This window comes from Ipomoea triloba, chromosome 11, assembly GCF_003576645.1.
Source record: "Ipomoea triloba cultivar NCNSP0323 chromosome 11, ASM357664v1".
Taxonomy (NCBI): Eukaryota; Viridiplantae; Streptophyta; class Magnoliopsida; order Solanales; family Convolvulaceae; genus Ipomoea; species Ipomoea triloba.
Window position 1 is genome coordinate 14,341,088 of NC_044926.1, and position 23,357 is coordinate 14,364,444.

Sequence of the window (23,357 nt, forward strand, 5' to 3'; positions counted from 1 at the left end):
GCCATTTGACTTCCTTGCGCCCGTTTGTCTATTTGTGGTTCGGGTCGGTGTCTGCCTGTGGTTCGGGTCGGGTGCTTACCCAATTACCCTGTCAGTTCCTATAGCCAATTGTTCGGCTCAAGCTGTTAGACAATTTTTCCAAGTCCAGTGCATGCAATCTAAACTCCCAAGCATCCCTAGAAAGCCACGCCTCTCACCAATTTCAAGCAACCTTGCAACATCATTAGCATCAAGTGCTCTTAGATAGCGTTGTCCAAAGACCTCTACTACCACTCGACAAAATCTCTTCAAACTTTCAATTGTTGTTGATTCTCCAATTTGAATGTATCCATCTGTTGCATCTGCTGCTACTCCGATCCATAAACCAAAATTCAAAATGCTGCTGTTACTTTTGTAAAGTAAACAAGCCTAGTCTATCGATTTTATCTCTCTATTGCACAAGTAGTTGTCGTGATCTGTAATAGTGTTGGCAATTCGTAAGAACAAATTTTGACTTATTCGAAATCGTTTACGAAATACTGCCCCATTATATTTTGGATTTCCTGAAAAATAATCAGCATGTAATCTTCGATCACCATCTACACGCTCACGGTATGCTGAGGAATCGAACCTCCATGACTTGGGTTGATGGCTTGAGTAGACATTATCTCCATATAGTAAGCCATGACAGCTTTGTTGTGAGCATATGCACTTAGTAGTGCTTGTTGTTGTGATTGTATTGTAGCAATGAGATCATCGTCATCCTCTTGCAAGGATGAGGATGGGTGTCGGGATGAGGATCAGATGAAAAAGGGTGTGGGGGATTCATATCTCAGGATTGCTATGGTGAAGTGATGAAAGATATGTTTATATGTCATATACTTATAGAGCAAATACCAATTTTAGTCCTACAACTATTAGTAAAATGACAATTTTGGTCCACATGTTTAATTTCTACCAATTTTGGTCCCATGACTATTGTTTTAGTACCAATTTTCATCCACGGCTATTGTTTTAGTGCCAAAATTTATCGCGCCAGTCACCCATCCATTTAAAATGTGCAAAAAATCTAAAATTGTTAACTGTATTTTCAATATCCCAATTTGAGCATGAATAAATGGATTTAAATCCTAAGATTGATCAAAATTCATAGTTTTCCTCCTCATTTTACATTAATTTGAGGTGGAGAACTGTGAATTGTGATTGATCTTAGGGCTTAAATTTCTTTATTCATGTTCAAATTGGATATTGAGTTGAAAAGGACGAAAATACCTTTAAAATTTTAGATTTCGGCACGTTTTAAACGAATGGATGACCGGCACGATGAATTTTGGTACTAAAATAGTAGTCGTGGGACCAAAATTGGTACTAAAACAATAGTCGTGAGATCAAAATTGGTAGAAATTAAACATGTGGACCAAAATTGTCATTTTGCTAATAGTTATGGGACCAAAATTGGTATTTGCTCTATACTTATATATCTGATATGATATCTTTTCTAAATCCCACAGACAATTATTTTCAACCATTGGATTAGATCACAAGCATCTTAGCCCTTAATTGGTATGATATCTTTCCAACACACAATTTAATATCTGACATGATATCTTTCCCAAATCTAAAAAGACAATTTTTTTAACCGTTGGATTAGATCACAAGCATCTTAGCTCTTAATTGGTATGCATATCTTTTCAACACAATTCAATATCTAACAGTGAAGGGTCAGAGTCACAAGGTGATAAATCAATAGGTTTATCATCTTTTTGCCTTAATTTAGATGATGATTTCAAAACTCAAGACTTGAACAACGAACGTCCTACCAGGCGTAAGAAGGGAAAAAAGAAAATGCAAGCATTTGAAGAATGTCATGAATATTTTGCAAAAGTCATAAAACATAATGAAAAGATCGCACAAATGCTTGAATAAAGTTAAGCTGAATTCCAAACAATTATGATCTTCAAATGTTAAAAGCTCAAAATGATGAAAAGAAACTAGAGTTGACGGAACTACAAGAAGAGAACGAATTCATGAGCATAGATGCACATTTCATCATAGATCCAATAAGGCATGAGTGGGTTAGAAATACACAACTACGAATTCATTCAAAGAAAGTTCGTCAACCATTTGGAGGAGTAGAATCAAGTAGTCAGTTTAACCAATATTTTGATAATTTGGGAGGAAATGGGGCTGACTTTGGAGATTATTAAATTTAAGTATGTTTAAATTAATTTTAGATGTAATTTGGTTTAATTTTGTTAAAATTCTGCTTTATGTACTTTCATTTTTATTTATTCTATATATGTTCAATATTAGTCTTGTTTTAATCGTCTTGCTGAGATCTTTCAAATAATATAATTTATTTTAAATGATATAAAATTTAGGGAAAATGGTCAAATAGGCCCCCAAACATTTCCTAAGAGTTCAATTAGGCCCATGAACTTTTAAAACGTGCAATTAAACTCTCAAACATGTCAAATTGAAGCAATTAAGCCCACAAACCGGTAATTGACATGTTATTACCGGTCATGTGGATTCGGTCGTCGCCGGTCGCCGTGGCCGGCGATTAGTCGCCTTCTCCGTGGGAGGAGGCGACCGGAGTTCTAGCGCTTTCTCCGTGGGAGAAGGCGACCAGAGTTTTGGTCGCCTTTTTCACAGAGAAGGCGACTAGATTTGGTCTGGTTGCCTTCTCCGTGAAGAAGGCGACAAGTCGCCGGAGATTACGACCAACGACGATTCGGTCGCCGGAGAGTGACGCCGGTGGTCGTAAAATCTAAATGATCGGTAATAACAGGTCAATTACTGGTTTATTGGCTTAATTGCTTTAATTTGACATGTTTGAGGGTTTAATTGCACGTTTTTAAAGTTCATGGGTCAAATTGACTTCTTATGAAATGTTCGGGTGCCTATTTGATCCTCTTTTTCTAAAATTTATATTTAACAATTTAACAAAATATAGAAATACATTAAAACTAATTAAGGAAATAAAAGGAATTGTAAATAAAAACAAAAGACAATTTGGAAAAAAAATAACACCAAAATGGCGGAAGATAAACAGTGTCGTGCTAAATTTGGCGCTGCACTGTTCATCTTCTGTCAAAAATTTGTTGCGATGTCGTGACCGCTGGAGACGATTTGTGTTGGAAAAAATGGCAATAAATGGCATTTTAAGTGGCCATTTTGTGGTATAAAAATATGTGGGTCCACTTTCGATTTTGGGTCGGATCAAAGTGGATTCGGGTTCTTCGTTCTTAGACGAAGAGATCGATATATTATACGCTCAAAATGGATAATGGGTGAATGAGAAATTGGTCAAAGTAGACCCATTAAGATGGAAAAAATGTGGGAAAAGCTTTAAGTAAAGCCTTTGTCCCACATTGGTTTGGGAAGAAGATTTCACCCACTATATATACAAGAGTCATTTTATGACTAATTAACTTGTATAGCATAGATGCTCTCTCTCGCGCGCAGGGGGGGTGCAAATCAAATCCCAAAATAAGTTCGATAGGCTTGAACTCGTGTGCGCCAGCACCTGCGGGCACGAATGTTGTCCGGAAATTGGTAGGCCTTGCGGGCTAAGTTATGCTAAAACTCCGAGCGAATTTTCCATCTTAAGACCACTGCATGCGACCTTCGAGCGCGCGAGACTATGTCTCGCGGCACGGCAGTTCGAGACATCAAGTGATGTCTCGTGCGGTTACGCCCGCGCGACACGAACGACGTTCGATGTCTCGAAGTGTAGTTGCGATGGAAGCTTGGTGATCTCCTGGTCGCACTGGTCGATCTCTCGCGGCTAAGAGTTGAACTCTCGAAGCTTGCATGGGTCGATCGATCGTAGCTCTGAGTCACCTCTCGAAGGCGATCTTCCGCGCGTAACTGCAATAACCTCTCGCAAGAGACTTTGGCCAAGACGGTTCACTTCTAGTGTGACCGTTCAAGCGATTAACTCAATACGTTATGGAATTAATTTCAGATTAATTCCAATATTTATTTTTAGAGTTAATTCCATGTTAGTGGCAGAGTTAATACTTGCTAGTGGAGGGAGGTTACAATGCCAAGAATGAATGCCATTAATCATTCATCTCCTATATATATTTCTAGGTGAGCAGCAGATTTTACAACGCAAGACGAAGAAACAATACGTGATATACACGAAATACTTTCCCACCTCGAAACTCTGCTCAACCTTCGTTCTAGCCACCTGTGTTCATCCCACGTTCTCGTTCGCTGGGTCCCGAGTTTGTGTGCTCAAACGCAAGGACCGTAGTACGTTTTATCCTGGGAAATCTAGGCCGCAACGTTCTAGCACCCCGGGAAGCGGTAAATAAGGTTTTAAGGAAAGTGTCTCACGACTCGTACTTACAACTTCCCCAAAGTCCGTTATACACCGTCCTTGTATTCCAGGTTTATCTAACCTTTGTTGTAGGTTTAAATTCCTGGAATTTTCTGTATTTCTTTTGTTTTGTTGTAATCCTTCGTGGATTATTTTTCCCTTGTAATATTTCTTGTAATATTTGTTTTAGTGGATTTTCTATTTCGTCCATTTTCTTGGGTATTTCGAGAATTGTTTCCCAACAATCTTAAAACCTTATTTATTCTTTTCTAATCTCGAATACCACGGAGAAATGGAAAATCCATCTCTTTCTTTGTTTGCTAACGGGGACGAGAACGGTAATAATGTTGTTGTGAACAACAATGGAGGGAACGGCAACGTTGTTGCACATTCCCAAGCACCGGTGAACGTTGGTTCACGGAATGGTGTAGGCATCACGGAAAATGTTCCTACAATGCAGGTACCTTCGGTACCAAATGGATCGGCTAACAGCCATGGAGGATCCAGTGGAGTGATTACTACATGGTCCGAGGACTGTGGTAGTGTGACCAATGACTTCGATCATAATCGAGGGAAGGCTAAGCGAAAGCTTAAACCTGAACTAGTTTATGTGAGGAAGGTGAAGGGTCATTACGATGCGAACCGTCATCCTGGAGAAAAGGTTGAAGACAACTTTGCTAGGATTAATGGGTACGGTGGATGGTTGGACGAGTGAAGGTCACAACCAGGATTCCGATGTGCTGTGATGAGACCACCCCGAGGGAGTGGACTGCTGAACAAATGGAACAAGGCACACGGTGTGATGGACTACTACGAGATAGGGATTAGGAAGTTTTATTTCCAATGTAATCTCCTATCTAGTTGAATTTATTTTAATAAATTTGTAGTAGTATCCATGTAATGCTTTTATTGCTTTAAAAATATGTATGTTCCATTGAGAGATTATTGAATCACGATATACATGCATATTATTTTATGAAATAATTTTGATGTATGATTCAATATGTTATATGCTTTGTGCATATGTAGCATTTGTTTGAGAAATCCTAATATGGTTAATGACCAACAAAAAATGTAACTTGTGTGTTGCATGGTTGAAATCACGTAATGAACCTCGGTTCTAGATTTCATGAAAAATCAATTGTCAAAAATTGAAATAACTTTATAATCGTGAGCACTTCGGCTCAATTGTTTCAAATATTTTTAAGTGATATTCTTAATGCGATTATAATGGTTTGATTCAACTAGTTGGAATTTTGGTTGATTTGATCTTGTTAATTGTGTTATAATTAACTTGATCAGAAATTCCTAATTTGTTAATTGTGTTATAATTAACTTGATCAGAAATTCCTAATTTTACTAGTGTGAAATAATTAACTTGATCAGAAATTCCTAATTTTACTAGTGTGAAATTAATTTGAGACAAATAAATTCCTAATTTTACTAGTGTGAAATTAATTTGAGACAAATGATGAAATGTTGGGTCAATAATCTGTTGAATTGAGCTTAAGTGCTAATGTTGTAGTACTAACGGAAACGCTCAATTCGTTCCTATTTATTTAGCAATTCGGTACGCTGTAGTATCTATTTACATTTGGTCAAAGCTTAATCGCTTAACGGAGAATGTACCTATAGTACTAGGTAAGTGGGTTTGATACACCGCTAACGTACCAACGTAATAGTGTTTCGTACACTAACGGACTAGTGTATTATTAGCACTTTAAGGGCTAATTGAATTCACTAAGAAAGTGCACTATGGCACTAACGTCTAAACGGCTTGTTTAATACCAAGATTAATCCATTAGTTAAGACACTAATCGTAGTGCTTAACGGGATTAAAGATGGAATTAAAGCTCAAGCTAGTGGGCGTTGAAATGGTTGTCACAATCATTTGAGACGAAAGCAATATGGAAGAGTATTAGTCTTCTGAGAAGAGGTAATCCGAGCACCTCTCGTGGGGTTTTTAACTGCACCTTGCAGAAGGTTGCTACCCCTTTCACCTCTCGTGGTAGTGAGGGGCAGTTTGACACTGCCTATACCTTGCGAGAAGAGGTTGTTTATTGCTTTCAGGACCGTTGTTGTGGTATGTTATTCTTTATAAGAATAAAGGTGGAAACCAAATTAATTGTTGAATTAATGCGGTTTAAAAGCGATTGATGTGGTGAACAAGAAACACCTTCGGGTGATTTCTATGTTGGTATTATACTTGAGAGTATAATGTGGATTCACCTCAATCGAACGATGCTACCGAACACGATTATCAATACATTGATATGTTCGGGCCTACCTCAAGAATGTGGGGGGTGAGGCAATTGTCTTTTGGACAAGCAAAAACCTTTTACGAAGGTTCCCTACAAAGTAACTCGATAAGGTTCCTTACGAGTGTGGATAGATTTGAGCTATCCTATTGATACTTGAAATGTGGGGGCGGCTTGCCAAATGTGGTTTGCTCTTAGTACTAAAGTCCATGTCTCGGACGGACGTGCGTAAGAACATAACGAATCAGAAATTCATCGTTCGTTGAAGATGGTTTTCTGTGAAGGTCAATTAAAGGACCTAAAACCCGAACTCATAGCTAGACATAGCTAGTGAGTAATGATTTGGGAAATCCTGTAATCCAGATTTTCTAACTTACATATTATAATGTGATGAGCACAATCTAACTTGTTAACTAGAAAATGGAATGGATTTGGAAGGATTGAAAAATCATGTGGTTCGATTTTCTGACGTACTTGTTAGAATGCGATATGCATAGTCTAACTTGCTTACTAGAAAATGGATCAGGTTTTCTAACACGACTTGTTAGAAAATAAAGCCTCGATGGATGTAGAAATTGTGTTTTCTACGGATGTCCATGAGAAGTAAAATAAGTTTATCTCTCGTGATTGGACAAAGTCACCTCTCGTGACCGGCCTGGCTACTCAGGGAATAATTCTGAACTTTACGGAATTAACTTAAAGTTAAATCCAATACAAACTCTAAGAATTAATCTCCTGATTAGTGGTGGGCTGGTTCGAAGGGTGCAAATTGGTTTTGTACCAAAAAGAGGCTGTAAGGTGAAGTAGATTCTGTCGTAGAGAATCATACTTCGGAACTGGTTGTTTTTCCTCCAGGTTGTAAAACCTTTGGATCCTAGGTGGATCATCGGGTTGGAAGATAAAATCGGTTAACGTCATTAAAGTATAAGGACATGCCTGTAATTGAAGATTACTTGCGAGTGCCTTGATTACTTTAAATGCGAATTCTCTCGTGTGAGAATAAAAATCCATAAGAACGATACTTGCCTTAAACCACGATGTGGGATTTGGAAGTTCATCAAGTGGATTGAATAATCATTTCTTTATAGTCAAGGAACAGCCTAAGGGCTCTTTGTTGGTTCCACACTATAAAAGAAAGTGGGTAGTTTGGTAAAATCCTTGAATGGTAAAAACAATAAGCCTGAAATACCGGCACGTGATGTTTTGATCATACAATGATAAACTAACGAGTTTAGTATAAACAAAGTGACAAAAAGTCTATGTATGGCATACAATAGACGATGGCGTTACTATATGTTTATACACGATAAACTCATCGTGGGTAGAAACGATCGAGTGATCAAGTCTACCAGGATCATGTTAAGTTGGAAATTTGACGTGAAAAAAATATGATATTGGCGGATTTAAATCTTCGGGATTAAAATCATGAGAAGACCTGATGGTCTCGTGTGAAGCCAATCTCATTGTGTTGATTAATTCCTTGCAAAAGGATGATAATCAAGTGGCTTGGACAACGTTAGATACTAACTATCCAAAAATCACAAAGATTGTACTTCTCGATGAGAATACACTCCGATTATTGGCAAGTTCAATTGTATCTAAGTGTTGTATTTGGCCAAATATTGCCTTGCGGTTTATAAACTCTGTAGTGATACGAGTAACCCTAGTGCTACGCACTAGAAGGCAATAGTGGAAAATTATGAGATACCTTTGGTATACTTATGATTTTAGACTGCACTACGGGCAATGTCCAAACTGTACTTGGAAAAGTATAGTGCGTTAACCGGATGTCAAAAAGGACGTTAAGTCCATAAACGGCTACATGGTTGATGTGAGCCAAAGTAGCCAGTCAAAAAGTGGAAATTCTCGTGATAGCTAGATCCTTATTGGAATCTACGCTGAAAACCTTAGGACACATGTGTCTCGAGAGGTTGAATGGTAATGACATTCGTGTTGAGAATGTTCCCGAGTTAGAAAAACTCATACCTCCAATGATTATTGTTTTGCGACAGTCAATCCATAAATTGGTTGAGTATGGAGTTGCATGGTAATCTAGACTTATAAGTCGTAGACATAATACCATTAAACAATTTCTCGCAATGGGAGTTGTTTCTGTTGACTATAAGGTAAAAAAGAGGACAACGTAGCGGCCGCTAACCTAAAGGGTAACCTTTGGTTGTTGAGAAATTGATACGAGGAATGGGTCCAAAGCCCTTGGTAAATAAAATTCCATAGTGGATACCCAACCTAGCTGGCACCTAGGTTCAATGGAACAACTAAATTATGGAATGAGCACGTCATTGTGGGGTCTCCGATCCCTACCACTCCTCGTTAAAACAGTGACTCCCGATCGAGGCTAGCACACCAGTGCTATAATGATTCGATTGTCATCTGACATATGCTGCGTATGCAATGTCAAATCGACATGTGTTGAGTTGCGGGAAACTCGAGAAAGAATCACCTATGTGAGAGAGAAGTGAGGGTCGCTTCAAACGAGAATTGAACTAAGCTCAATTCTTTAGAAACTCTTGCAGAACCAGGCAGGTGTCCGCTCAATTCTTTAGAAACTCTTGCAGAACCAGGCAGGTGTCCCACGACCACTTTAGAAACTCTTGCAGAACCAGGCAGGTGTCCCACGACCAAAATGGGCACAGTCATGAGAACAGGACGTGGTTGGAAGGTTCCTGTGTGAGATTTTGTCAATGTCTACACAAACGGCAGTCGGTTCAAAGACATCGCGTTCTACCGTACAGCCAGTAGGGTATATAGATCTAACAAGGCAAGGTTCAAAGGGTTAAACCTACCTTTGCTATGCAGGAATCAACCGTTGAACACAGTTGTTTCCGCTTTCCAAAATTATCCCGAAAACAATTTTCATTCATGTGGGGGATTGTTGGAAAAAATGGCAATAAATGGCATTTTAAGTGGCCATTTTGTGGTATAAAAATATGTGGGTCCACTTCCGATTTTGGGTCGGATCAAAGTGGATTCGGGTTCTTCGTTCTTAGACGAAGAGATCGATATATTATACGCTCAAAATGGATAATGGGTGAACGAGAAATTGGTTCTCAAAGTAGACCCATTAAGATGGAAAAAATGTGGGAAAAGCTTTAAGTAAAGCCTTTGTCCCACATTGGTTTGGGAAGAAGATTTCACCCACTATATATACAAGAGTCATTTTATGACTAATTAACTTGTATAGCATAGATGCTCTCTCTCGCGCGCAGGGGGGGTGCAAATCAAATCCCAAAATGAGTTCGAGAGGCTTGAACTCGTGTGCGCCAGCACTTGCGGGCACGAATGTCGTCCGAAAATTTAAGACCACTGCATGCGACCTCTCGAAGGTAAAATTTAAGACCACTGCATGCGACCTCTCGAAGGTAAAATTTAAGACCACTGCATGCGACCTCTCGAAGGTGCGCAGCGGCAGTTCGAGACATCAAGTGAGTCACCTCTCGAAGTCGATCTTCCGCGCGTGATTAACTCAATACGTTATGGAATTAATTCCAATATTTATTTTTAGAGTTAATTCCATGTTAGTGGCAGACTTAATACTTGCTAGTGGAGGGAGGTTACAACGCCAAGAATGAATGCCATGATAAATGCCATTAATCATTCATCTCCTATATATATTTCTAGGTGAAATGCCATTAATCATTCATCTCCTATATATATTTCTAGGTGAGCAGCAGATTTTACAACGCAAGACGAAGAAACAATACGTGATATACACGAAATACTTTCCCACCTCGAAACTCTGCTCAACCTTCGTTCTAGCCACCTGTGTTCATCCCACGTTCTCGTTCGCTGGGTCCCGAGTTTGTGTGCTCAAACGCAAGGACCGTAGTACGTTTTATCCTGGGAAATCTAGGCCGCAACGTTCTAGCACCCCGGGAAGCGGTAAATAAGGTTTTAAGGAAAGTGTCTCACGACTCGTACTTACAACTTCCCCAAAGTCCGTTATACACCGTCCTTGTATTCCAGGTTTATCTAACCTTTGTTGTAGGTTTAAATTCCTGGAATTTTCTGTATTTCTTTTGTTTTGTTGTAATCCTTCGTGGANTTAAGACCACTGCATGCGACCTCTCGAAGGTAAAATTTAAGACCACTGCATGCGACCTCTCGAAGGTGCGCAGCGGCAGTTCGAGACATCAAGTGAGTCACCTCTCGAAGTCGATCTTCCGCGCGTGATTAACTCAATACGTTATGGAATTAATTCCAATATTTATTTTTAGAGTTAATTCCATGTTAGTGGCAGACTTAATACTTGCTAGTGGAGGGAGGTTACAACGCCAAGAATGAATGCCATGATAAATGCCATTAATCATTCATCTCCTATATATATTTCTAGGTGAGCAGCAGATTTTACAACGCAAGACGAAGAAACAATACGTGATATACACGAAATACTTTCCCACCTCGAAACTCTGCTCAACCTTCGTTCTAGCCACCTGTGTTCATCCCACGTTCTCGTTCGCTGGGTCCCGAGTTTGTGTGCTCAAACGCAAGGACCGTAGTACGTTTTATCCTGGGAAATCTAGGCCGCAACGTTCTAGCACCCCGGGAAGCGGTAAATAAGGTTTTAAGGAAAGTGTCTCACGACTCGTACTTACAACTTCCCCAAAGTCCGTTATACACCGTCCTTGTATTCCAGGTTTATCTAACCTTTGTTGTAGGTTTAAATTCCTGGAATTTTCTGTATTTCTTTTGTTTTGTTGTAATCCTTCGTGGATTATTTTTCCCTTGTAATATTTCTTGTAATATTTGTTTTAGTGGATTTTCTATTTTGTCCATTTTCTTGGGTATTTCGAGAATTGTTTCCCAACAATTTGTGCCAATTTTTTGTCGATTTGGTGATTTACCGAGTCGAGGGACTAAGAAATTAAGAAGTAATCATTTGGAAATTACAAGACTATTTTATATAGCCTTTACAGAACTTTTAATGATTTCCATAGTTCTAACTATGGATCGGATGAGAAGTGCCCGCATGGGCAGCTCAGTTGGTCACATGGGTGAAGTTTGTGAAGGCACAAAAATGTACATTTGAAGGTCAAAATTCTGCACTCGAAGTTATAAATATGTGCAACCGAAGCAATTTATGGTACTAGAAAGAAAAATTATTCAATTTAAGTGTTATTGAAGCAATTGCACATACAAATCGTTTGTAAATCTCAATAATTTCATTAGAAATTTAATTATAAATTATTGAAAAGAAGGCAAAACATATACGAAGACACTTGCCCATAATTGTGCACTTGAAGGCATAAAAATGTGCACTCTAAAGCCTAGCAAAAAGAGAAGTTATTTAACTTAAGTGTTATTGAAACAATTGTCGATACAAATCGATTATAAATCTCATAAATTTTATTAAAAATTTAATTATAAATTATTGAAAAGAAGGCAAAAACATATAATAAACAGTTGCTCATAATTGTGCAATAGCACTTGAAAGCATAAAATGTGCACTTCAAGGTCAAAATTTTGCACTCAAAGAAAATATTAAGCATTGAGACAGAATATATGTACTCAAAGAAAGAAAAATATGCATTGGAAAAAGGAAAAATATGCACTTAAAGAAGAAAAATATGGCATTTGAGCACAAGATGCTTGCTGATAAAAATAATATAATATACCCTTATTGCAAACGGTTTCCATGGTTCAAGTTGGAGCACAAATCATGGAAAATATAATGCGCCACCCAGAGAAAGGTGACAGCTAGCTAGCTAGTAGAGATCAACGCGGTGGAGCAGCCAATGCTGACCGGCTGACTCAATGCACTCCATATATAAATATGAGTGCATGGTGGCATCTGCTATTCTCAATCATCTTCACTTTAATTTAATTTGCATTATATTTCCATTACCCATTTGATACATACAAATACATTCTCTTCATTCACGTCAAGAGAAACCCAAAAAAAGTTGGTCCAATTTTCTCAAAATTAATATTAATAGATATGAGTTACCATAAACATTTCTTTGTAGCTATGGCTACTGTGTTTTATGTCCTTTTGGTTTTGAATGTCTCATGCAATGCACAACTTTCTTCCACATTCTACAATGCAAGCTGCCCTAAAGCTCTCGCCACCATTCGCAACACTATTCGGCAAGCCATTTTAAGCGAACGCCGCATGGCCGCTTCACTCATTCGCCTTCATTTTCACGACTGTTTCGTTCAGGTTAGCTCTAACTTACATTTGCATGCACTTTTTGTAACATAAAACTTTTGCATTCAATTCAAAGCCTATAATCTTAACTAAACATCATTTGACAGTGTTTTTAGGGTTGCGATGCATCAATTGTGCTAGATGAGACTCCTTCAATTGAAAGTGAGAAGACTACATTGCCAAATCTTGGTTCCGTGAGAGGTTTTGATGTCATAGAGAACGCAAAAGCTGAGGTGGAGAAAATATGTCCAGGCATTGTCTCATGCACAGATATTCTGGCAGTAGCCGCACGTGATGCATCAACTCTTGTGAGTCTACTATACTATACTAAGGCCTTCTCAGTTAAATTTGGGTATGATTTTTGAGAAGTTTTTGTAAGTGCGTGATTAGGAAAGAGAAAATAGGGTGGAGGAAAGAAATAAAAAAAATTAAATAAAACAAAACAAAACAAAAAAATTTTAAAAAATAAATTTAAAAAAAAAAAATTACGCGCCTTGCCTGGGCGCGAGAGACGCAATTCTCTTTCTCACAGGGGGTCCCACCATGCTCTGCCAAAAACTCAAATTAGCCCGAGAAAAACACATCATAAAACTACCATTTCACATTTGTTAAAATCCCAAGCTCTAGTTTTTAGAACCGAAAAAACTCAACAAAACTTGCTAATGGAGAAATGATTCCACCCTTCAAATAATTCCTATTTCATAACCTCCCCCTAATTTTTCTAAACTTTAATTTCAAGATTGATTCTCCTGTTGAGACCGTGTTACAACCATTATTCTTGAAATAGATCGGATCAAAATGGAAATGTAACACGTATAATACAAAATATAATACTACTTTAGAATAAAGTGTTTATTTGCTATTTATAAGAAAAAATGTAATAGTTTTAAAGAAAAATGTAATAAGTATTATGTTTTCCCTTATAAGTACCTAACATTTTATTCCTGAATAGTATTACATCAATGTAAGTATTACATTTTTCATCTTGACATAACTCGTCTCACAGACAAGATCAGTGAGACAGTTTCACGTAAGCCTTTGCCAAATGTCAATTCTTTATTAAATATCGGTTTTGCAAATATCCATATATTATTCAGTACAATTACATATATCATATACTGATATACGGTTGTAGAAAAATCTATGCATGATTTGGCTCACTTGAATTGTCAAAATGTTAAATTAAAGGAGGTTGATGATGCCCGCCAGTCTATACTGCCTACTGCTAATGCTACCCAACGTAGTTCTTTTCCTCCCCGGAACAATCAGTACGCTACAACCAACAACCGAAGGTTCCGTAACAACAATAATAATAGCGGTAATAACAGACAACAATGGCCGAATGGTGGCAATAGCCGACCTAGAGTTGTGTGCCAGTTCTATAATTTTTCTGGCCATGAGACTCGGGTTTGCCGTAAGTTAGCCCGGTTTTTAAAGGAACATAATGTTTTTCCCATGCAGGTACCTCCTCCTTATTAGTCACCTACAGCCAATTCCACAATTGGGTCGTCTTCACCATGGCTGTTTGACAGCGGTGCTTCTCACCATGCCACCCCCAGTGTTACTCCTCTACAGACCTTTTTCTGAGTACAAGGGTCCTGACGAAATTCGCCTGGGCGACGGTAATTCTTTAAAAATTTCCCATATTGGTCAGACTACCATTCCCACTCCCACTTCCGTGCTCACTCTCCAAAACGTTCTACGTGTCCCACAGTTGCATAATAATCTATTATCTGTGTCTCAACTGTGCAAAACTAATCAAGTGTCCGTTGAATTTTTTGATTCTCATTTTATTGTGAAGGATCTTCAAACGGGGATGTCGCTATTACGGGGGGCGAACATTAATGGTGTCTACTACGGACCACTCTTGTGTCAGCCCTCAATAAACACCACAACTCTGTCACCAGTATCGCTGTGGCACCATTGCCTTGGTCATTCGTCCAATAAGGTGCTACATCTAGTGTTGCAACACTGTAATGTTCCTATCTCTATGTCGTCCTTACGTCAATTCTACTGTCAATCGTGCAATATGTACAAAAGTCATAAACTACCTTTTGGCAAAAGTACTCTTGTTAGTACTAGACCGTTGCAATTGGTTTATACTGATGTATGGGGCACCTCTGAACCATCTGTTGATGGGTTTGTTTATTATGTCATCTTTGTTGATCATTTTTCCCGATACATTTGGCTATATCCGTTAAAAAGGAAATTTGATGTTTTTGTGATATTTCTTCAGTTTAAACGGTTAGTGGAGAAGTATTTCGGTATGTCAATTGTTTCAGTTTATTCTGACAATGGGGGAGAGTTCATTAAACTAGCACCACTATTTAATGCTTATGGCATTTCGCATTTCACTACTCCACCACACACACCTGAGCACAATGGCATGGCTGAACGGCGACATAGGCATATTGTCGAAACTGGCATGTCGCTCCTTCATGCCGCCGCTTTGCCGCCCTCCTACTGGTCTCATGCGTTTCAAACAGTTGTTTACCTGATTAATCGGCTCCCAACACCAACGTTAGGTAATCAATCTCCATATCATGTTTTGTTCAAACAATCGACGAATTATGATAAATTACAACCTTTTGGTTGTCTTTGCTTTCCGTGGTTACGGCCCTATAATACAAAAAAACTGGAACCTAAATCCCGACCGTGTATTTTTCTTGGGTATTCAAACACTCAATCAGCCTATAAATGCCTTGATTTTGTCTCGAACCGTGTTTATTTGTCAAGGCATGTACGTTTTGTCCCCAATGTGTTTCCTTCAAAAGAGTTTCAGGTCAAGTCAGATATGTCTACTGGTTTCCAGTCTTCTGACCTGCCACAAGTTCTGTTCAAATCACCCTTTACTACTACGGAGTCCGTGTATACAGGTCCCTCATCCTCTATAGCGTCGTCTACGCCAGTTGGTTCGCCGGCTGTGTCTTCTTCGTCAGAATCTGCTAGACCACAATTGCCGCACTCTGCTCCGTCGCCTGCGCAGTCCAGTGAGCACAGTTTGGCAGATTCTCACACCTCGTCGTCAGCTTCCTCGCAGCCTAACCATAACTTGTCGCCTTCTTCAAATAGTTCGTCGCCTACTGTTTCTACAGACATTCCACCCCCTACTCAACCACAGCCTACCCTTAAGTCTTCCCAGCCAGCCACCACCACCGAAACTTCTCAACAGCAGGATGGGCTGCGTCGTTCTACCAGGCAGCGCCGTCCTAACCCCAGGTATTCTGCTTATGTCATCAACCACACCACTGCTCATCCCTTACCTCCCACTTTAGAGCCTTCTACCATTGCTTAGGCTCTAAAAGACGCTAGATGGAGGAAAGCCATGGATGAGGAGTTCGACGCCTTGCACCGCAACAAAACATGGCGTCTTGTACCTCGCGGAGTCGGGGTTCCGATCGGTTGTAAGTGGGTTTACCGTGTCAAGCGTAAACCGGATGGGTCAGTTGGTCGATACAAGGCACGCCTTGTTGCTAAAGGGTTCTTGAAGACTGCTGGCCGGGATTACTTTGAGACCTATAGCCCGGTTATGAAACCGGTCACCATTCGCCTAGTTCTAACTATTGCATGGAGTAATGGCTGGGGTTTGCGCCAATTGGACATCAATAACGCATTCCTCCATGGCACATTGCATGAGGAGGTCTATATGGAGCAACCACTGGGAAATGTTGATCCTTTGTACCCTACTCATGTTTGCAGGTTGACTAAAGCTCTGTATGGCCTTAAGCAAGCCCCTAGAGCTTGGTNCACAGGCAGACGCTTCACTATTTGTTTATTCAGCTCATGGTGTAGTTGTTTACTTTTTAGTATATGTAGATGATATTTTGTTGACAGGGAATGATTCTGTCTGGCTTGATCGTTTTGTTGGCACCCTGTCAGCACAATTTGCTCTCAAGGACCTCGGCACCTTACATCATTTTCTGGGTGTAGAGGTTATCACCACTGTTGATGGAATTTTTTTGTCACAAAGCCAGCATATCACTGATATACTGACGCAATTCAAGATGGATGGTGCAAAGGATGTTTCAACACCACTGGCTATTTCCGAGAAGTTTATGTCGCTACAATCGTCCGGTGCCGCAACTGATGCAACCCAATTTCGCCGCCTGCTTGGTCTAATCTAGTATTTAGTGCTCACACGGCCTGATGTGGCGTTTGCGGTCAATCGGCTCTCACAGTTCATGCATGCGCCTTCGGACTTGCATTGGCAGGCTGCTAAACGGTTATTGCGTTACCTTAAAGGGACGGTTTGTCATGGTCTACTCCTGCGAGCACGCCAACCGCTTTCGTTGCATGTATACTCTGATTCAGATTGGGGAGGTTGCACCACTGCAGGCCGTTCTACTACCGCTTACCTGGTATACCTGGGCAATAATCTTATCTCTTGGAAGTCCACACGGCAGAAGTCTGTCTCTAGGTCGTCTACAGAGGCTGAGTACCGGGCATTGGCAAATGCAACAGCAGAGGTTCTCTGGGTTAAGAATTTGTTACAAGATCTAAGATTGGTTCTGGTGAAGCCTCCGGTACTGTTCTGCGACAATCTCAGCGCCACGTACGTTTGTAAAAATCCTGTGTTTCATTCCTGCATGAAACACCTGGCCTTGGACTACTTCTTTGTCCGTGACTTGGTCTCGAGTGGCGCGTTGATAGTACAACATGTCTCTTCCTCTGCTCAGCTTGCAGATCTTCTTACTAAGCCACTTGGCCGACATCAGTTTCTTCAGCTACGGTCCAAGATTGGTGTCTCCGACGGATCCTCAATCTTGCGGGGGCGTGTTAAGCATATGTGTGGCTGATATTATTTGTATTTATTAGTTGTGGCTTACATTATTTGTATTTGTTAAGTTGTTCTAAATAGGCTCCTATAGGCTAGTTAGTAGTTGTAACTTCCTTCCTCCTGTACACTATTTATACCCTGCTCATTCACATTAATCCACAATTCAATTCACAACCTCACAGCTAGTTGATATGTAGCGGAAGTCTAAAACTTGTAGCTTTTTTGATTTGAAAGCGAGCTAGAAGGCGTGCTTGTGTGTATATATTGATTGAATCAGCAGATTAGTAAATAAAGCGCAGAAAGTAAAGTGCAGAAACTAAAAGATAGAGACAGAATTTTTAATTTATTGTGGTTCGGCAATGTCTACTTCACACTTCTAAGTAACGTCGAAGGAGGTTCTACTAATATTATATGCTAAAATACAGTGGAAGGGCTACACACTTAATCACGAAGCACTGTTGACCAAGGTTGATGCTCCTTCGATCTGGATGTACACTCTACAGATCTTCAACACCTGATTTGCTACTCCAATGATCAACCACCAAGTCCCCTTGAGCAGGAAATCACCAACCACAAACAAAAGGATTGAGATTTTTTTTTTGTTTATTAAAAAAACTATTGAACGTGAATCTAGATATTCACAAAGAAAGCTCTAAGTTGCTTCTGGAATCAGCAATGAAGCATCGTCTCTGTCTTGCACTTGAAACTCTCTTGAAATCTTTGCAAAATAACCACAGTAATTCCTTAGAAAAAATCATTGATCCAACAACTTTTCTAAGCTCTAAAGTCCTCTATTTATAGCATAGAGGTGAGAGCAAGCTGGTAATGCTCCATGAATTTTGAATCTGACTAATACTGCCACAACACAGTAACGTGCTACAAATGTACCGTTATCTCCTTGTGTAATAACCTTTGTCCTTTCCTTAGAATATAATTAGCACAAATTTAAAAAGAAAGGTGAAGCAATCTTGTCTTTTCTTCATTAGCAATAGGAATGACACACATTTCTTCTTCTAGAAGGCTTCTCAAAGCTTGCCTTGAATAGTTCTGCTGAAAGAAAGACTTAGAAAGATTTCTGACTTGCTTGGTACCAATTGATTCACAAGTCAACTGATATGCTTTTGCTTGACTATCTTCGTTGATCCGCTCTTTGCAGATTTCAACCCTACTGATTTACTGTAGTTGTTTCTTTGACAGAATCTCAACTGATATCTAATTTGATCAACTTGAACATACTCAAGCTTTTTCATATTAAAAAAAAAAAAGAAAAAAAGCCCAAGGTTTGACCTGGACGGGAGATAAAAGAATTAGGGTATCTAAAGTCCTAATATAATACATTCATAACACCATCAAAATCTAAGATACAATGATTCCTAACAATTTTTTTTTCTTTTTATGATGTACGTCGAAACCTTTATAATGCCTGAGCAGAAATTAAAAAGTCAACTCAACTTTGAATCATTCACACACTCAACAAACTTCATTATTTTATTAATTAATCAAAATTAAATCAGCTGGTAAAAGAATACAATGAATACAATAAATAATCTAAAGCCTGCAAATAATAACAAAACTAAACTAATAGCTGTTGGTGCCAATGATCTTCATATTTGCTGCTTCCTGTTGCGCTAATTAGTTCTTCCTTATATCTCCTCAGCTAATGCCCACATCTCTCCATAAGTGTCAGCATAAAAATCATATGGGCTTGTTAGGATCTTTCTGCCTTAATAGTCCATTTGCTTATCTATCCTAGATAGACGCTATTTGATTTGTTGGATCTTCAATTCTCTATGTTGTGAATTGAAGGTGACGCTCCCTCTCCTTAACTGTTTCATCTGCAAGCTGTTCTTCAAGCAACTTTCTACCTCGCTTAAGTATCAAACCACCGCTCCTTCTTCAGTGACTAACTTGACTCTTATTCCAACATAAAAATATATAATTGTCCATTGTTGATGAAAGGGAGTCAAGGGACCGAGTCTGAATAGATTTTGAAAGTTGAACAGCAAAATATAAGCAAACTGAATGAGTTTTATTGTTGAGACGATTAGAGGAGAACCAACACAGACAAGTTTCATCTTTGAAGCTAGTATGTTAATATTTATCGTTGAAGTGACCATGATGCATCCAGATAGCATCAAACGCTGTAAACTAAATAATGTTGGAGAGAACAAGCAATATAAAAAAAAATAAGTGCTTCTGGGTCTATCCAACAGACAAACTGAAGATGAATTAGCTGATACTAAGAACATCCTTACTAGTAGAGTTTTTTTTTTGTTTTTTAGGAGTTTTGATTAAAAAAAGAGAAAATGAGAGGAGAAAAAAAAACAAACAAATCATATTTTTTTAAAAAGAAAATTAAAAAAAAAAAAAAAGGTTGTCAGCAGCATGCAATTGAACTTTCCATCCCAAAGTTGACATTTATTGTTCCAAAGAACACTTTTTTTTTTCCTTCAACTAAGCTTCTACTATTACTATTCCAATAACCAAGAAATAACCATTGTTGTTGATGCTTTGAGTCAAACAATACTATTACTATTCCAATAACCAAGAAATAACCATTGTTGTTGATGCTCTGAGTCAAACAAGTATCCCCGCATAATAAGCCGCATAATAAGGCAAGGAAGGAAGTTAATTCTATTTTTTGTTCTAAATTTATAGGTGAAGGATTTTTTTTATATATATAATTGAGTTCACACACACACACACACTATATATATATATATTATTTTTAAAAAAAAACTTTATAATTGAAGACCTAGTTGTTGGACTAAAAATGGTCATGACACAACAACAATAATAATAATAATAATAATAATAAGACCAAAGGGGATGTTCTGAAAAACAAAGACTAAAAGTGAATTAACACTTATAAATTTAGGACAAAAAATGAAATTAACGCAAGGGCATGCTGGCTTTCGTGATCAAAATGCTACCCATATGAATTCAGATGTAAATATGGTACAATAGCCTAAATAAAAGAAAGGAGACTTGGTACTTCAACAATTTAAATAATATCCAAAAGGCACTATAAAAAGCATAGATATGTTTTTTTTTTTTTTTGTTGAGTACTACTGACTCTATTACAATGTAGTATCTGTTCATAGCTACTTTCTCAACCTATTGAAGCACAAAGAGTCAACAGTTGCCTCCACTGAGGCTCAAACCCACTCCCATCATCCATGTGGGAGTGTAAACCGAGACCCCGGGTGCCACTAGACCACAAGGTCTTTGGCAAAAAGCATAGATATGTTTGGAAGTGTGACTCTAAGCCAGCAATGCTGAAGTGTTCCAGTCTCCGAAAAATGTTCAACTTATCGCCCCCTCTCAAAGTTAATTCTTGTTCTGCTAGATCCTCCTCCTTCATATCCATCCCTAGTGGACCCAGCACTAGCCTTCATGCTACCTCCACTGCTTACTTTGTCCAAGGCTTTCTTACCCTTCTTCACCTCGGTCAAGAACTGGTCCAAACCAAATGGATCTGCCTCCTCACCCTCCTTTTCAAACTCTCTTGGGGCACCCCTATCAGATGTTTCACCAAATGCTCTGTCAGCTTTAAATCGATCTGTCTTCATAATCTTATCCAGTTTCTCATCTACACCTCCATACATCTCAGCATCAACATCTTTCTTTGGCCTATACAGTGTAGAAAGTGTAGGTTGAGCAGTAAAGAGACCCTTGTCATAAATGTTATATCCATCATCGGTTGCAAATCCAGAATCCATACCCTTCTCCTGGTTAAATAATCTTTGATCATACATGATCTCTCCCCTAGTGGCACCTGTAGAGGCCATCCCAAGGGCCATTTTTTCACTAACATCACGGTCCCTATCCCTCGTGATCGTACTCTTCTTGCCCATTGCAGCATCTTTAGCCTCCAGCCTTCTTTCCCTCTCCCTCTCTCGGCGCCTCTCTTCACGAATTTTGTCTCTCTGTAATTTTTCATCCCTTTCCTCCCTATTCTCCTTTGGTACATCTCTTACACAGTCAAACTCCACATTCATACCATCATTCAAGGTCCCCCTTTCAGATGCTGGAGGTGCAATGCCAGTTCGCTCAGACCTTGCCTTCCTGGCCAGCTCACGAAGCTCCATCTCCTTCTTTTCTTTCTCTTTCATCATCATCTCCTTTTGCACCTTAGACCGCATTGCAACTGCTTCTCTAGCCTTCTGTTCTGCAACGTACAAAGCCTCTGACAGTTTTACAAAATTGTCATTGATTTGGACCTCTTGAAGTCCCCTACCATCTACAGCCAGACGCTTATCAAGTGGGATAGTATAACCTTTTGGATTCTTCCAATTAGAAATACAAGGCGATATCTTCCAATCCTGTTGGTCCTTCACAGTTACAGGACAAGGTGGAGAGTGCATAACTGGCACAGGTGGAGAACCAGAGGCCTTAGGAACTCTCTTATGTTTAAACTTTGGTGGCTCCAATGGGTCCACAGGCATCTCTACCATGCTCATCCACAGTAACAGGCAATGTATTGCTCCTAGGTTTCCAGTCCTTCTTTCTCCCCATATCAAGAGGATACTGTGCATAATGAATTTCCGGGAATGCTCCTCCATCCCCGAAATCTTCAAGCTTAGATGGCCGAAATCCAGCCCTTTTCAAATAAGGGGGCACTGGATTTGCCTTGATTGCCGCGGTTTTCTCCACCTCAGCTGCACTATACCTGTTCTTAAACCATGGGTCATTTGAGTGGTCATAATGTGCAGTACCACTTGACTTCACCGGTGGGAGAAGATCCCTCAGAGAGGCCATGTTTTGAAACCCAGTACTTAATGAACTTCAGAAACTGCAAAACAAAGTAAATGCAATAATAGTACTTAACTGACCTGCCAGTTAATATACTGATTATGAAGCAGCAAGACTATCAAAGACACAAAAATATATCACTTAGCATTTAACAAATAATTGAAGATAATATATATACAGGCACATTCGCACATGTCCCATGGAAACGAAACACATCTGATGAACAACAAATTAATATAACTGAAAGTTAAAAACTTAAAAAGGTTGCAGATAAAAGCAGATAAACTCCATGGAAACTCATCAAGTGAACTAATTAAAGTTAAAATTAAATTACAGTTTCAGATCGACCTCAACTATTATTACAGAGATGGAAAAATATAAAACCGTAAATGATGAAAATTCCAACCAGAATATGGGAAAATGTCAAAAAAAAAATTCAAAATTTAAAAACTAATATACATGTTGTGCCTAATTTTGAAATCCAAATTGAATATCAACAACAAATGCTATAATCTACAATTTGATTTAAACATCTAAATCCTAACCACAATAGTGTCAAAAACAGAATTTTAGGATAGAAATTAGAGACAAGTGACCAGGACTGGAAAATGAAGAAATACTTCTGTGTTTTTTTTGGTTCTATTCATACACACCTATATATACATTCAATGTAAGAAAACAAATCCTGAAATTCTGCCACCTAACTAATAGTTTATACACCCTGAAATTCTGCCACCTAACTAATAGTTTATACACTTATTCTGCACAGCACTACTCCAGTCTGCACACCACTACTGCTGTCTGCACAGCACTACTGTTATCTGCTGCACAGCACTACTGAAATTCTACCACCATTATTTTAATATATCCACATATTGACATCCCCCTCAAATTGATGTGTGTAAGTCCATCAACATCAATTTGCTACTTAGAAACTTGTGTCTTTGGCGTGTTAAAGCCTTTGTAAATACATCAGCCACTTGAAGATCAGTAGTGAGATGAGGCAGAGTGATAACACCTAGTGTAAATGCCTCCCGGATGTAATGACAATCGACTTCTATGTGTTTTGTGCGTTCATGATATACGGGATTT

At 38.9% G+C, this 23,357-nt stretch overlaps 1 protein-coding gene across 1 annotated transcript; it reads right to left on the reverse strand.

Annotated features, from left to right (window-relative positions):
- Positions 1-20,402: 20,402 nt before the first annotated feature.
- LOC115997041 (SNW/SKI-interacting protein A-like) lies at positions 20,403-22,217 on the reverse strand. Its single transcript, XM_031236490.1, has one exon. The coding sequence runs from the start codon at positions 22,073-22,075 to the stop codon at positions 20,822-20,824; it is 1,254 nt and encodes a 417-aa protein (XP_031092350.1). The 5' UTR covers positions 22,076-22,217; the 3' UTR covers positions 20,403-20,821.
- Positions 22,218-23,357: the final 1,140 nt, after the last annotated feature.

Coding starts and splice junctions, on each gene's coding strand:
- LOC115997041 (XM_031236490.1), bottom strand. CDS start 22,075: ATGGAGGAGCATTCCCGGAAATTCATTATGCACAGTATCCTCTTGATA.